This window comes from Echeneis naucrates, chromosome 24 (assembly GCF_900963305.1).
Source record: "Echeneis naucrates chromosome 24, fEcheNa1.1, whole genome shotgun sequence".
NCBI lineage: Eukaryota > Metazoa > Chordata > Actinopteri > Carangiformes > Echeneidae > Echeneis > Echeneis naucrates.
The window spans coordinates 3542141-3558610 of NC_042534.1; the positions used below are offsets into that span (position 1 = coordinate 3542141).

The 16470-nt window shown below is 43.3% G+C and overlaps 1 protein-coding gene across 2 annotated transcripts in view; it reads left to right on the forward strand.

The window, feature by feature from the left end:
- The window catches only part of syne2a (spectrin repeat containing, nuclear envelope 2a), a 59662-nt gene that overhangs the window by 19106 nt on the left and 24086 nt on the right, over positions 1–16470 (forward strand). For both annotated transcript variants that reach the window (XM_029495805.1, XM_029495806.1), the window contains 27 exons: positions 111–275; positions 440–769; positions 879–1015; positions 1364–1493; positions 2373–2543; positions 2634–3668; positions 6116–6280; positions 6855–7010; positions 7128–7369; positions 7491–9528; positions 9608–9942; positions 10068–10212; positions 10302–10502; positions 10602–10861; positions 10939–11098; positions 11250–11393; positions 11522–11653; positions 11966–12148; positions 12268–12405; positions 12675–12860; positions 13003–13125; positions 13270–13452; positions 13730–13834; positions 14586–14687; positions 15128–15205; positions 15319–15810; positions 16219–16305. In XM_029495805.1, coding sequence (XP_029351665.1) covers positions 111–275; positions 440–769; positions 879–1015; positions 1364–1493; positions 2373–2543; positions 2634–3668; positions 6116–6280; positions 6855–7010; positions 7128–7369; positions 7491–9528; positions 9608–9942; positions 10068–10212; positions 10302–10502; positions 10602–10861; positions 10939–11098; positions 11250–11393; positions 11522–11653; positions 11966–12148; positions 12268–12405; positions 12675–12860; positions 13003–13125; positions 13270–13452; positions 13730–13834; positions 14586–14687; positions 15128–15205; positions 15319–15810; positions 16219–16305 — 7623 coding nt within the window. The remainder of the gene's footprint in view (positions 1–110; positions 276–439; positions 770–878; positions 1016–1363; positions 1494–2372; positions 2544–2633; positions 3669–6115; positions 6281–6854; positions 7011–7127; positions 7370–7490; positions 9529–9607; positions 9943–10067; positions 10213–10301; positions 10503–10601; positions 10862–10938; positions 11099–11249; positions 11394–11521; positions 11654–11965; positions 12149–12267; positions 12406–12674; positions 12861–13002; positions 13126–13269; positions 13453–13729; positions 13835–14585; positions 14688–15127; positions 15206–15318; positions 15811–16218; positions 16306–16470) is intronic.

The following is a 16470-nucleotide window of genomic DNA, read 5'->3' on the forward strand; positions in this document are numbered from 1 at the left end:
GTCATCTTTTACTATAGTGATTCCTAACATGTTATGATCACAATAATTTCGTGCTCTTAAACATAAGCCCCCTCTGATTTTTGTGCTTGGTATCACCCAAATTTTAACAGGCTATGTGTTCCCGCCTTGAGGACGGTGTGAGTAATGAGGAACACCTGAGCGACGTAGTGCAGCACTGCCAGCATAACTTGGCATTGCTGCAAGAAACGATGTCAGCTTGTCAAGTCCAGAAAGAAAGCTCAGCTCAGCTGGTCACTGATGTACCAGCAGTGGAGGTGAGTCCCATTAAGTAAACTGAGTGAATCATGTACATGTCTTCACATTGTTTCTATAGTCAAACTGTTGAAAAGTATATATATTTGTATGAATGTGATGGAGAATTGTTTGTATTTCTGTCAGTGACATTAAACACATTTATCTCACTCTCTAAACTTCTCAGGCTTTGATACAAGAAATGGACAAACACATTTTGCAACTTGTAACCCTGAAGGACACTATCACAGACAGTTTGACTGTGGAGGCCCAAGCCAGCCTCTCTCAGGAAGTCAGCAACCTCCAAAGCCACAAGAGGGCGCTAGACAGCAGCCTGAGAGAAAACCAGGCAGCACTCACAAAAAACAGCAACCAGAGACTTCAACAGGTGAAGGAAGAGGTTTCCTGTGTGCAGACGGCTGTGAATGACCTGGCAGCTAATGTTGGAAATCTGCTGGAGAGTCTGGAAGTGTTACCTGACATCGGTCAGCTCAAACAGCAGTGGTCGATTATACAGGTGACATCAAACGATCCTTTAAAACGTTGCTTTATCCCAGATGAACATATTAAAGAATGTGAACATGTGAAGTATCTCAGTCACAGAAGCGTCTGTTCTTCTCGCCCAGGACTCTGATACCAGTTTGACAGAGTTGGTTGCAAGAATCAACATCCTGCAGAAAGCCGGAGAATCCAGCGTCACACCAGAAAGGCTTCCTGCAGATGTCACTTTGACTGTTGATGGAGCTGCTAAAGACCTTGATAGGTGATTTCAAAACAGACCTGATAAAACCTCCCTCTTCAAATGTGAACTCCCAATAGTATAATTATTCATTTCTTTCTTATTCTTTTTACTTCAGTCTTGTTTATTTTGGAGCTAAGGACTCAAGAGTTCATATAGGGACTGCACAACTAATAGGCTCATAGTCATTTTAAATATAAAGACAAAATCCATTCAAAGTTATGCAAAAACAAGTTTGAGAGGCTAGTAACGCTCTATTTCCAAAATAAGGTCAAGTTTCAGAAAGACCTTGAGCGTCGATACCACCAATTTAAAATATCATATGAACTAATTTCCTGCATGTTTGTTCTCTCTCCCGTGACTTGCCTTTAGCCTCAGGACCACTTTCCTACAAAAGAAGCAGCAGTGTGCAGAAAACACTGAAAACAGGGTGATTCAGGTCATCAGGCAGATGCAGCAGTGGAGCCAAACAGTGCAAGCTGAACCATCATCACCCGACCAGGTAATGCATACAGTTCTGTTTTACATAAAACGCGACAGTGTGTCTTCCCAAGTCAGCTTTAGCCAACGCACATTAAATATATACAACATAAGTTCATGACAAAAAGTAGTTCCAGTAAATGCAGAAAGCTCAACCATCAATCATATCTGAGCCTTCACATTGTGTTGGCCTTTGACAAAAACCCGGATTTTAAAGCCCAGCAGGGCTTTGATGACTCGGCTTTTCTTAAAATGCCAGAAGTCCATTCTTAATTCATAAGAAATACTGGACGAGAATCTTGTACCCCGCTGAACATAATGGACAGTCATCCCAGGGAGCCTCTGGGTAATTTCTGGAAAGGTCTGATCTTTGGCATTACTAAAGATTATCGAAGTGTGATGACAATTTTTTTTTTTTTTTTTCCCCCATCAGCCTGACAACCTGCCACTGCCACACACTCTTAGCTTCAGTCCAGCTCTGCTGTTCCCGTTTTCATGGTCTCACCAGAGGTTCAGCGAATAAACTTGTCTTTGACTTAACCTGACTTCTTTACTGGTTGTCTAATGCAAAATTATCTGTCGTTCACAATTTGCAGTTTGGAAATCTAAGCACAACATCCACTTGAAAAGATTTAAGGTCTTTCTGCTAGAAATGTGGCTCTATTTCTGTGTTTTTATATTGTCATTGGGTCCACACTGAAATAATTAAACAGCTTCAAAAAGTAAAACTCAGAGATGCAATGAATTATAATAATAATAATAATAATTATTATTATTATTATTATTATTATTATTAGAGAGCTGCTTGTTGCAACATTACAAGGACATGGTGTTTCTTTTGATCAAAAAAAAAAAAAACTATCTGTGGAAATGTTTGGAATATGTGTTTGTGCCTTGGTAGGGAGTGCTGGATGACGGTGTGCAGCTTCAACAATCTCTCCATGAAGTACTCTCAGAAAAAGACTTTCTACAAAACTGTTTGGAAACCAAAGTCTCAAAGGAAGTTGAGAAAATGGCTTCAGATGCTCTCATTGAAAGCACAGCAGCTCTTCAAGCTCTCTCAGAATGCCTGGTGAGATTCTCATTCAGCACAAATATATGCTGGGAACATTATTTGACATTTGTTTTAATGCTTTGTGTCCAAATTTCCTTTGTTTTATAGTTGAAACAAAGTCACAGTGAATTGCAATTAATCACATCACATTCAGCATCTTCTGCTGAGAAGATTATGTGTCCTTCAGCTTCTCCTTCCCCTTCTGACACAGAGGAGGGAAATTCAGACAGTGGTCAGCACAACAAAATGACAATCAGGGACAATTTTTTCACTTTAGAGAAACATTATCTATCCACTGAGCTGGTCACAAACGCCTCAAGAGCATGTAATGTGGCGGCCAAACCTGTAGAAACTTGTGCTTCTACACAACAAGGGGACATTTCAGTCTTGTGTGCTGCAGATAGCTTCTTACAGACAGCAGCAACAGATGCCTTAGTACCCAATCAAGCACCAAGTGGGAACATCCCAGATGTTTTCAAATCGAAACCCCAACGGTTAACATCTTCTCCAACAAAGATGGACACGAAACCCGACCTTGGCCCAAAAGATGATCCTGACAATGTTGACATGGATGGCGGTCCTCAACGTACTGGACACAGGACATTTTCTGGAAATGAGACAGCGCCTGTAATGTCAGGTATGTTTCATTCTCTCGCCAAGACGTCAGCCCTGGACTCAAAACAGTCAACCACTGGCACAGACGACACCAGATCTCAGCAGTTGGTTGCATCCCTGGCAGCCAAGGTTCATGACGTCCCAGATTCTGACATCTGTAATGTGACTGGACACTCAGCAACACAATTAAAGGCATTTAATGCAATTCCTGATGCTGAAGAACCAGACACACCCCGTCTGAATTTGGGTGGCACCGCAAAGAAAATATTTCACGTTGTGTTGGACTTGCAGGAAAAGCAAAAGATTTCAGTCCCCAGTCCAGATGTGCCTGAAAATCCAGAGGGAGCAGAGCTGAGTGACGAGGTTTCAAACGCTGGATCGCCTGGAAAGAAATATATCCTGCATACAACATTAATCAGTGTGGATTCAGACGTAGTACACCCAGAAAGCCTTCATTTAGCAGCATCATCACAGGCATCAAAGCCCATCGCTGACACGCAACAAACTGAAGATTTCTGCGAGGTTAAAGTGAGTCCAAAGAAAGTATTTACAATTGTGTTGGACATGGAGTCGTGCAGCTAAGGGGAAATGTTGGCCGCAGCAGTCCAGATGTGCTCAGATGTTCACAATGAACAGATTCATGTGGTGTAAAAATCAGAGCAACCTCCTGAGGAAAAGAAAAAAAAAAAATCAGGACTTCTTTCATCATTAATCAGTTCTGAAGCAGATGACGCAGACTTGAAAGGTCATAGTTTTAAATGAAATGGGTCTGAAGTGAGAGACTCGTTATCCGAGAAGCCCTGGAAAGTTGGGCGGGTTATAAATCATGCTGTGAATTAATGTACAATGTTGAGTTGGATTCCTCCAAATCATGTCATCTCACCGTCTCTCCTGCAGCAGAAACGTTATTTCTCAATGTCAAACGAGGAGCAGAAAACAGGGAACACAGTCTTAACTGTGAGTGAGTAACCAGAAACTCCCAAACCTGCTGGTGATGATGGACAGCACGGGCAATCTTCTCTTTTATCTGTTCAGTTTAAATTGAAATTGCTTGATGATTTTTATCCATCATGTGATGAAGCAATCATCAGTACTGCAACCAACTTTGAATGAAATCATACTAACAGAGAAAAAAAAAATAGCTGTTCAATTAAACTTAAAAAAATGTTCATTATGGGATAAAAGCTCCATTAAAAATAACAGCGAGGCGGCGTGGAAAGACATGCAGCAATGGTTAGATGGAGGATGTCGCCATTACGTGATCAGCATGATGAGCAGCCGTTAGATCATCCCATAAGAGTTTTAAATCATTTTCTACTTGATGTTTAAAACCAAACAAATGCAACACATCTTTCACTCGTTGAGGAAATCTGAGAAGTGGGAAGGTGTGTTTCATCGCTGGAAGCAAAAGATCCAAATGTCAGAGTTCAGATCACAGTATTAATTCCAACTTCATTTCTCTTTCGGAACTGACATTTACAATCTATTCTCGTTTCCACGTCTGCTCTTCTGGTTAGTGTGTCTCTGTGTGCGTGTGTTAAGTGAAACGTCTGACATTTTGATTCTGTTATTTCATCCTGAATTTGTCCGCATTTTAGCTGTAACTTATTTGTTCTTAGTCCATTTATTGCTCTCAACATTTGGCATTTGAATTTCACTCTTTCAACACTTTCACTGTTTGCAGTTTTCACTTGTTTGGGGTTTTTTCTTGATAGATGAATGAATCCCATGCCACATATGGCCTTTTGTGTAGCACAAAATGTTGCAATTCCTTTTACCAAAACAGACACCACTATAATAAAACAACAATATAATCCAATGTAATATGACAGAACAACCAGCTACACATGGAAAATCTGGGTGGGCTATTTCACACTGTCTTAGGCACCAGATTGTGTGGTTTTTTTGTTTGATTTTTTTTTTCCTTTTTTCCGTTCCGTGTGTAGCTCCAAAAAACAGCTTTAAATAAGGTTTGAAAGGAAGAAATGCAAAAATTAAGATGTTGAGGAGGAAATAATGTTGCAGAGGACCAGAGAAGTACACATATCCAGTACAGCATGAGGCAGAAATCCACTCACTCTCTACGTGTTCATCACTCTCAGTTGTTATTCACTGCAAGTGCAGAAATTGTCAGACAACATAATGCCCTGCCCTCATTTTGGAGGCCTTTGCTTTGTAGCCACACTCCTCAACAACACTTTGGATTTTGAGGTATTTCTCAAAACTGTTATTATTAAGGGCAATAGCAGGTTGCCTGTTCTCTCCAAAAAGGTTCCCCCAAAATACCAGAACATTCATTTTTAAGAAGCAGCTGAATGTTTTTCTGACATGTTGGAGGTTATACCATTCAATAAAACCAAATTCACTCGTTCCATTTTTTTTAAATGACATTTATTAAAGCATGCACTAAAGTAGTGGTATTGAAGTGAAGGCATGCGTGCTCTATAGTAAGGAATGCTCATTTCAGCGCTGATGAAGGAATAACTGTTCCCTCAGCTGTCTCTTAAGGTTTCTGCATTGCTCCAATGCACCTAAATGTTTGCAGTTTGTGTGACACGTTTAATTCCATTCTTCAATCTACCTACAACCTGCTGCAACACACATCTTGGTCATGCCCAACATATTTTTAAAAGGCGCCTTCCCTGTTTGTAATCTAGTTACCAAAGTGGTGTTACCGCATTTCCCCCACTGTCTAGCCAAGTTAGAACAGATCAGTTATTTCTGTAAGGAAATATGGGAGGCAGCATTTGGAGATGAAGAGACGGAGTCCTTCTCCCTGGAGGCAAACTGCTCCCTATGTTCAGGCACATTCTTGTGTTAACTGTACTGACTCGCCGGGCCACTGTCAACACAGTGATATTTACCACGGTGGAGCAGGGAAAGAACAGGAAGCTCTCTTATTATCTGAGCAAACACAAGGAGAGAGAAGGCTAAAATGTGACACCACCCCTGTTTTCTGGCCCCGGCTGCTTCAGATGCGGGAGGACATGGAGGCCAAAAGGACTGTGCCGGGTTTGCCAGCTGATCCAGGATCTGGGGAGACGACAGGTGGATCGCCAGAGTCCTGCAAACCGAGGTCCACCATGCAGGATATTTTTTCTGAGATACGGAGCCTGGTGGAAAACAGCAACATAATAAATGTGAGTATTAACTGGTCTTAATGTAATTATGTTATAAAGCATAGTGATGTCTTTATACTAAAACTATTTTAAAGTTAAATTCTGGCTTCATTAAAGTAGATAAGAGGGTATTTGGTCAGGTTGTATTGTGTAATTGTGGATAATAACTGAAACAAAGACAACATTTTTAAATATCAACTCCAAAAGGGCAAGCAGTCACTTGTCTATAAGAGGGACTAATTAGGAGGAGCAGTGTTTTGTTTGTTTATTTCCATGATGCTTCTGACAGGAAGGTCTACCGGAAGGACTCAGGAGATGCAAAGATTTCCTGCTGCGTCTTTAGTTTGTCTCATTACCCACAGAATAAATGACGTGACGTTGATTTTTGGCTATTTTTGTAAACAAAGAAATGAATTATTCCACAGAAAAAGAAAACATTCTGACCCCAATTATCATTCTTTCCTTGGCTGTTTTGTTTCATTATCTTTATTATCGGCTGCAGAAACCTGTGCCTGCAGTGGGCTTTATCATTTCTGGCCCTTAATAATGGTTTCCCAACACTTTTGATCCGCTTTTTGTTGTTTTTGTGTTGTAGAGGACGCCACACATTGATCTGAACTGGTATCTGAAGTCCTCTCCTGGTGAGCCAGAGATTCGACTCTTGCGAACCGTCCAGCAGGTTCTGGAATGTCGATATCAACCAGCACAGCTTGACGTCGTTGCTATGGCCAAACAGCTGCAGGAAGCAGAGGTATGTGTAGCAATTCTGTCAGTTTTTAACTAGAGCTTCATTTTCGTTTCACATTCTCAACAAATGAAACAAAACAAGCTGTCTCATCTGCTCTAAAGCCAGTCCTGTTTACTGTAGGAGTACAGATGCTGTGTGCAGGAGCAGGTGGCCTCCATGAAAAACACCAGCGCTGCCAGGGACTGTGACCCTAATGCCTTGAAAAGAGCCGAGGGCCAATGGAGTGCCGCACTGCTGGATGCCTCTGCCACGGTGCAGGTGAAAGCGGCGCAGCTCGACCAGGTCAAACGCTATCACAAACAGATGAAGATGACCAGAGCGTTTTTGGAGGTCTTAGCAGCTGAGAAGGAAAAAATGAATTTGTGAGTAAACCTTTGATCAGAAAGCGAACCTTTACTGTAGCTCACACCTTCGTCGTTGGCGTTGGTGTGTCTGCGTTTTGACATATGGCACACTCGTGTTTTTCTGCTGTCACTTTGTCAGAAATGCTCTGGGAAGTAGTGCTGTCCAAGCTGACAAACTCCACGCCCTGCTGCAAACCATGGAGCAGAAGAAAAGCATCATGGAGGATCTGTTTCACCTCAGCAGCCAGCTGTCGGTCCACTTGAGTGACGCGGAAAGTTCAGGAGCTCTTCTTGCCCAGCTTGGAGACGTCCAAGAGGAATGGAGGCTTTTGAAAGGAAGCATCAAGAGAGCGTTACGGCACGCCGCCAACTCCACCTCTCAATCCGCCTTTCTCACAAAAGAGGCTCATCAGCTCAAAGCCAAGGTTGAAGCTCTTCAGGAATCCAACTTTCAAAGCAGTGAGAGCACAAGCGCTTTAGAACTGGTTTGTCTGACCACAGATCTAAAACTATTCACCCAGCTTTATCTACATTTACAATCCCAAGCGGACGCGCTGGTCCATTTCTCTTTGGGTCAGAAGGAGAAGGATGAAATCCGATGTAATCTCCAAGAATTGGGGTTTCTGCTTAATGACTTCAAGATAAAGCTCGACACTTCCACAAATAGCCGTGGAGGCATTTCCTCAACTAAGATCAACAAACAATTACAAGATTTAATCACATGGGCCAAGCAGGCGGAAAACCACATCTCCATCGGGAAAAAAATGGCTCTGTTCCCCGAGGAGGCCCGTGTGCAGATTGTTGACATGAAGAAATTTCAGACTGATATTTTATTCCAACGGTCAAAGATGCAAGCGCACATAGAGGAGATGAAAGATATAGCCTCTGACATGGAAAAGGAGGAAAGTGACCAAGTGTTGAAGACGGTAGAGGACCTCTATGAAGCCATTGGTGACAGCTTGGGCCATGTTCTTGACACCATGAAGAAAGACCTACATGAGAGGGAGAAATTGCTGTCCCAGATAGTTAGCACAGATGCCTGGCTAACAGCAACACAGGCTACCAGAGACCCCTGTGCACATGTTGAGAATGTCTCCAAATCTGACACCCAAGTGCTGGAGAGCAAGCTGGAGAGTCACAAATTAGCTACCGCAGAGATACAAAGGCGGCTAACTCTGGTGGAGGCGATGGAAGAAAGCTGCAAGGACGTAACGGCAGGTTTGAGTCCAGGAGAAAGTCGCTACCTTGTCAACAGACTTTCAGGACTTTGGACAGAATTAGATGGACTTCTAGCTCATGAGAAAGCAACCAGCTGGGAATTAGAGGAGCTGATTAATGAGCGAATATCTTCAAACGAGGAGTTATCAACTATTGAGGATAGCTTAAAGCAAATTTATGCTGATTTGGAGCAGCAAAGATTCCCTTCAACACAGGAAACCCTCTCAGCAGTTGTACACTTGAAGCACATGCTCACGGAGAATCAATGTCAAGTACAGGAGCTTCAGCACTGCCATGAGGCCAAACGTAGTGCCCTGCTGTACACCATTGGAGAACTGCAAGACAAGTGCAAAGCTCTTGGTCTTAACGCCCTTGAGCAAGACAAATATCTGCACCTGAGGAGACTGATGGAGGAATCTAGGGACATCGCCAATGAACAAATCCAGCGTGCCAAAGACAAAACAATCAGTGTGGGCGAGAGGTTCAGACTGTGTCAAGCAATCCTGGTTGAGCTTCCTTTGGTAAAAACACAGTGTCAAGAAGCTGGAGATCAGCTGGAGGCCATAGCTCAGGAGTTGTCCCCTTCTGAGCTGAACTCAGAGAAGCAGCGGATTCACAACAATGTGAGCACTTTGGTCTCCTGGGAGCACTCTGTCACAGATGATATCAAAAACCTAGAGACCGAACTTCTGTTGGATCTGCGCTTCTCCTCTGAGCTTCCTGCCTTAATGGAGCTTTTCCAAAAAACTAGAGAGGAGCTGTTGGCGGCCCGGCCAGTCAATCCGGATGAGAAAGAAATTGACAGTGCATTACGGAGACACTGGGTGGTTTGGAGAAATATGGAGTCTGGAATGAGGGTGGTTGAAGCTCTGGGACGGAAAGAAAACGTTAACCTGAAGAACCACGTGGAGCTGTACTCTCTGAGAGACGCAGTCCTGCAAGAATGCCATTTACGAATGGTAAGATTAACCATTAATGTACAGTAAATTTCCTTCTTTGTTTTTGTTTCCTTAAACTATCCTGCTGTTTGTTCAACAGGAGTGTATATCCCAGGCTCGAGAATCCTTGAAAGATTTCCAGTGGGCGGCTCAAGGAGCGATAGCCTTTCTTCATAATGCGGAAGCCACCTTCCTGTCAGCCCCTGGAGGGTTTTTGGACTGCACAGAGGAACAGAGACAGACCCAGCAGGCTCTAGAAGCCCTAGAAGATGGATTTCAAGCTCATATCCAGCACCTTGTGGAGCTGGTCCCGCAGCAGCCCTGTCTGTCCCGTCCAGATATGGAGCAACTCCACATCAGGATTCTCAGCCAGTTGTTGGTGGGAAGAGCTGTGCTGGAGGCCCAGGCCCAGCTCAGGCTGGAGTCCTTGCAGAGGTACTAGGCTGTTTCCAATTTCTAACTCCAATTCTGTGCATAATGTGCTAGTGTTATTACTTGTTACACGTCATGTTCTTCTAATTCAAGAACGTAAAATCAGCTGAAAGACAAATTTCTTACAGATGTGCAGTCAGAGAAAAAGGCCACACGTTCTCTCATGAAGATATTCGGCAGCGTCTCTCCAAGTCTGAAGCTGCACTTTCCCAATGTGCTGCAGCACAAGTCACATCTTATGACAAATGTGTTGCCCACCAAAAGAGAGCTAAGGTAAACATTTAAACACACAACTTTCTGTGTACTTCAGACAGTACTTGCAGTACTGTGACGAGCATTTGACCAGTTTAATCTCCATGAAGCTACTGATGGAGGATCTGCACCACCTTGCTGGGACGATAGAGGAACTGAGGGCTGGATGCCCCATGCAGGGCTGTGGAGTGGGTAAAGACGGTGAGCTGGCTGCCCTCTGGCGCAGATGGGTGTCATTACGACGAGGTGTCGGTGTCCTGATAGCGCATGCAGAGCAAGGACAAGAGGAATGGAAGGACATCACTATCAGTGTGAGTTCACCAACCACAGATAGTTTCATAGAGCTTTGTTTGGCCGGCTTCTTTTAAGGAGAAATGGGTTGTAGCGAGATTAAATTCTATTCCTTTTAGATGGAGCAGTGTTGCAGCTTTTTGGCCAATCTTCAGGCTGAGGTGCCTGACTCCTCCAGCGTGAGCTTCACTCAAGAGAAACCCCAGGAGGTTCTCGCCCAGGCCGAGGTGCTCCAAGCTGGTCTGGAGCAAGAGCAGCAGGCCTTAGCCTCTCTGGAGCATCGACTGGAGCACGCCCTGAGCCTGTCAAGTTCCCAGGATCCCATGAGTCCAGGGCCTGTTGGCAAAACGCTGGTGAAGATCCAGGAGAATGTCAGGAGGTGGGATTTGTTTCACATGCTCATGGGGGAAAGTCTTGTTTATTTCAGAGATGCTGAGAGAATACTGTTCCCCGCAGTCTGAAAGAGAGAAACCAGCTAGTTGTAGCTGCTGCTCAGGCTGAGGAGAAAGAGAGACTGCAAGTCCAAGAGGAGATGGCAGAGGTGGAGAAACACATCGTCACCCTTCTTCCTGCACTGGAGGCCTGTTCGAACCCCAGTGAACGAGAGGTCAGAAAGGTCAGACATAAAACTTGGGTGACTGTGAGAGATCTTTTCAACTGGTCAGCCATCTAAGCTTGTTTGTAAAAAGTCGGCAGCCGGAGAGCATATTTAGCTGCTGCTTCTGTCACCTGATTCCCATTTTTGTCTTGCTTGTTCACGCTGACAGGAGCTCAGAGAGAATCTGTCCAAGCAGAAGGAGAAACTGAAGCACGTCACTGATGGTATACAAAGCCGGTATGAAGAGATTCCTGTCGATATCAGAAAACGGTTACAAGAGCTTCAACTAACCATACAGAGAGCAGAGGAGAAGGTGACAGTGTCGATTTATTTTTTTTTTTTTAAATCCTCAATGGGATGCAAGCTATCTTCCTACCCCCTACCCAAAAAAAAAAAAAAAAAAAAACTTTTTTAATGAGTGTGATTGTGTCTGCTGTGCAGCTCATGGAGGAGAGCAACCCGGTTCGGACGCTTGCTGGTCGTGTGATGGAGCTTTGCTCTGGCCTTGAGAAAGTGAAAGCCTCACTGGACCAGAAAAGTCCATCAGTCACTGAAGCTCAATATACTCTCAAGGTGACTACAGGATACAGAGTGTGGTGTCCAAACCTGAGCGGAAAGTTGAGGGATAATTAGTCACGTTAACAATATAGTGTAGAATATCCCTTTTTAAAAATTAAAAAATTTTACATATTTAACTTTGTAATTGATCAGACCTTCCTATATTCTGAGAGTTGTCTATGAACCACTCGAAATTTAACATGCAAATAATCAGTGCTGATTTTGTGGAAGAAAAATGAATGTCTTCTCTTAGCAAGAGAAGGCTGGATGACTGTTCAGTGATGCATCACCTGAAAGCCCGACATGCTGTTCTGTCCTGTTCCCCAGCGTGTTTGGGACCAGCTGGACGGATGGCGCAGCCGCTTGATGCTCCTGGAGAGCGAGGTGCAGGATGTTGCAGAGGAGCAGCCGGATCACGCCCATCTCCTCATGGACCAGCTCACGCAGCCGCTGCAGCTCCACCAAAACGTTTCCCAGTTGGCTGAGCAACGCACCTCCTTCCTCAGCAAGGTCGGCCAAACTGCCTCCTGCAATGATTATCTTGTGTTGTACTTAACTGAATGTGAGATATAACTACTATTTTGCCTCTGTGCTTTTTTTTCTTTTCTCTCCTCGTCCTCTTTCTTCAGATCCCTGCCTGCCTTCAGGAGTTAGAGGACGTTTCTTACAGCGCCACCTGTTGGTTAGATGAGGCCCAGTCATGGCTCAGTGCTCCTTGCTCATTCACAACAGCCAGAAGCCTCCAGAATCATGCAAACTCTCTGCAGGTCGGTGACAGTCCAACACACTCTTCTGCAGCTTTTGAAGATCTATAATATTTTAACAGCCTGGAAGGAATATACTTTCAATGTTATAAATTTGTTTCATACATCTTAGCATATCTTTCAGTGAAGCTCCGTCATTGTAGCATGAATAAAGAGTATTTTGCCCCCCCCTCCCCCCCCCCCCCCCCAATGCTTACAGCTTTAGCTAGATTGATGTTTTTGATGGACATAATCCAATAATTGATTTTGTTTTTAATCCTGGACTACTGCAGCTGGTCCTGGATGAGTCTGAGAGGATAAGGGACACCCTGCAGGGCTTCAGGCCGGTGCTGGCTGAGATCTCTGCTGTGTGTGACATCAAAATGCAGGAAAACCAACTGGAGCAAAATTACCAACAAATGCACAAAATGCAACGCAACCTCCTTGAGCCACTGGAGCAGCTCCTGCAGGCTGCTGCGGTAAAATAAATAAAAGAATTAAGGATTAATGTATTTACTGTAGACTTTCATATTTGAGTGAACCAAAAGGACATGTGGATTTAACTAAGAAAACACTAATAGAAGTCAGATCTTAAAAAGTTGGTGGCGATCTTCTTTTCAGGTGGTGGAGGTGATGGAAGCTGAACTCAAGATGATGGAGAAGAATGTTCCTAAAATCAGAACGATCTTATCCTCCATGGACGACCTCAGCATAACTCCAGTCGAGCATCTTCACAACCGTCAGGTGAATCTACACAGTTCTGATTGTGATGATAAATTTCTTGCGATGTTTATACATAACATCCAAATATTAATATTGTTTCTTCATAGAAACTTTTTCCAAAATGTACGCACTTTTTCACTCTGCTCCCGGTTTCGCCTTCTCCAGGTGATCCTGGCCAATGTGCAGTCGATGCGAAGGACGCTGGTGGAGCTGGACAGATGCAGAGCCGAACTTCAGCTCCCCCAGGGAGCAGGGAAGAGCCTGCTGGCCTTCTCTCAAGCCAGACTGCTGCTGCAGCAGCTCGAGGAGCTGGAACAACTCACGCAGCAACAAGCCTCGCTGCTGGAGGTACAGTACCAAGTCTGAACGTCACCACACTTCAGGATTAGGCCGAAAGTATTTCTGATTCTGAATACTGTGTTGTTTTGCTGGCATAACATCACGTGAAACTGTGATTTTAAATAAAGCTGACAAACTAGTTCATGGATAAGAAAATGGACCTAATTCTAAAGTGTGTTATGTTGTAAGTAATTATTCTTAACGAAACACACTCAGAACCACAATAATGTAGAAGCATGAATGTTTTCCATCACTTATCACCTTCTTTCTCTCTTTGTGAATAAAGGAGGGGAAAGAAACCAGTAAGGATCTTGGCATTGCCAAAGTCCAGACCAGTATTCCTCAAGAGAGTGAGCAGCTTAACAGATCCCCATCAAGACTTTTAGCCAAGGTAATAAGAATAATATTCACAATCATAACAAAGGAGAAGTATCTGGTCAAAACAAAACCCGCAGCATAATGTTTGACTTTGAATTTGCATCTTTGAATTAAGCCAATCAAACTGAAACTCTTTATTATAAATCATGAACATAAAATAAAAATGGTTTATTCCTCCAGGAGGTCAGGCTTGGTGTCTGTCACTGGTTGAACCTGCCTGATTCAGGCCTGTCTCTAAAAACATCACCCTGGAAATTCATACCTAACTGTGAGGCATGCTCAAGCAAAACATTTGTTTATTTCTTGGGGAATTATCATCATTGTTTTGTTATTATTGTCCAAGTGTATATACACAATTACTTTCATACTGCAAATGCCCCCCATTGGATAAACTCTAAGTCTTCAGCTAATAAAAGAAAAAGGGATTGTCCCCAAAAAATGAACAGTAGTTTTAAGCAAATACGTGTTTGCTAAATCAGTATGCCTCTCTCCATTAGACCTCATGAGTCAGCAGATATATTGGAAAGTGTTTTTCTAATTACAGAATAGTTTAAAGCAGTGAAGTAGCTTGTAGTCACATTTGTTGGGTTTCCACTGACTGTAAATAGATCCGAGTTGGTGAATATGGCAACAACGAAAAAACCAACGAAACACAAAAACACCTGGAAAAGGACATATGATATTAATTAATATTTCAGAAATATACTTGATTGTTCCATGTAAGTCACAGTTTTGATCACATTATTCACCCTTATCACTAAAAGCAGGAGGCTTTTGAAGTGTCTAATTCAGAGGAAGAGGAGGAGGGCGATGACGAGAGTTGTCACTCATCGTCCTCCGACACACTAACATGCAGTATTCCCGAGGTAAATCTGAAATATAATCACGTTTCTGGGTGCCTCTTTCTTTGGCTTTCACTCCAAAATGTTGCTTTAAACAAAGTAAACACCGTTGTTTTTTTTTGGGGATGATACAAAAGCTAATTCTAAAAGTTTTGGAGTGAAACTCGAAATTTCTTCAGCTCCTTTTTCCTGGATTCTTTGCCTCCTATATTAATGTTTCGAATGCTTCTTCTTCCTGTCGTGTGGAGGACCGATGTGGGTTTTGCATGTTAATATGAAACTGTGTGAGTCAGGCTGTGCTGTCCACTGATAAACACACTTGATCCCTGTCAGATGCAGCTGCTGGAAATGTGCTGCTCCTTAGGAAGCTTTCCTTTATGTGTGTGTGTGTGTGTGTGTGTTTTAATTTGTGTGTCTGCTTGGATTTCTGATGCATTGATATATTTATACTACACATGTATTAGGACCTGGTGGAGGTGCTCAGTGTTTCAGATGTGACCAGTGAGGATATTGCTGAAATGAAGCCACTGTCAAAAGTTAAGGTAAACTACCGAATAAGGTTTTCTTTCTTTGTGAAACGTTCAGTAATTTTCTTTTTTCTTTTTTTCCCCCATAATGTTTTTGATCGCAGTTCGATGGTTCGATTGTCTTTCAGGAACTGAAGAGTTCAGCTCATCAGTTTTCCTCTCAAGTGGGGATGAGCTCCAAAGGTGCTGAATCTGAGTCTGGCCTTTCATCTGCAAAGTCCGGGTGTGATACCGAAGACTTTAGCTCTACGGATGTTGAAACTGGATTAGGAACAATGGATCACAGATCTGCCTTTGGCAAATCGCCTCATCCCAAAACTCTGACAGCCGAAGCCCTGGTACCTCTGGTCCCTCCGGCAGCTAAAGACCAGTTTACTGCTTCGTCAAAGTCCCCTCAGGCTCCAGTTGCCACTGAAGGCACACGACTGATTCCTACAAGACCCAAAGCTCCATTCACGCCCACGAGAGAGTCAGTGGCCACTGAGTCAGGAGGACATGAGGAGGATGAGAAGGGGCGGCAGAGATGGTGCCGGCTTTTTTCCCAGATCTCCCAAAGACTGACCAGTTTGAAAAAACTTCAGCAGGAGCATCAAACTTCGATCAAAGGGACCCGTGAGGAGGTAGGAAAGCAGGACAGTAGCAAAACAGTTTCAACGCCGGTTGGTTCAGATTTATAAAAATAGATGAGAGGTGAGATGAGACCATTGTAGATGGAAGAAAAATTATCCATCGCATTGGTTACCAGGGCAACAGTGGACTAAACTTTATGATTTAATATCCGTATGTACCTCCCTTGGGAAGGGAGACAGAAGACAGAAAAATGTAAGATGATATAATTAGTCTGCTTGTTCTCACTGAAACATCAGACCCACTCACACATACAGATGAAATGTCTTTTCCTTGAACTGATTGAGAATGCAGGTTTTGTCGGAACTCCTTCCTCTCTGTCCAGTTTTAGTTCTGCCAATCCATTCTTCTTTCTATCACTCACTGTGAAACTTAGACTTCTGCTGTCTGATTTCATTCAGGTTCCCAAAAAGGAGCCCATGTCCACTGGATCTGTTTCTGCCGTCCTCCAGCGGACGCACGAGTCCATCACCATGCTGAGACAGACGGTGTGTGTTGTAGAAATGTGTGGGTTCCTCCTTAAAAGAACAGAGATAGTTGGCCCTTCAATAAACTTCAAATAAGTACTTTTGATTTGGTTGTTAAACTACAGAGATCCCCTTTTTGTGGGATAGTTTCACAGCTGTTTTCTTTGAGACTTAAAGATATATGAA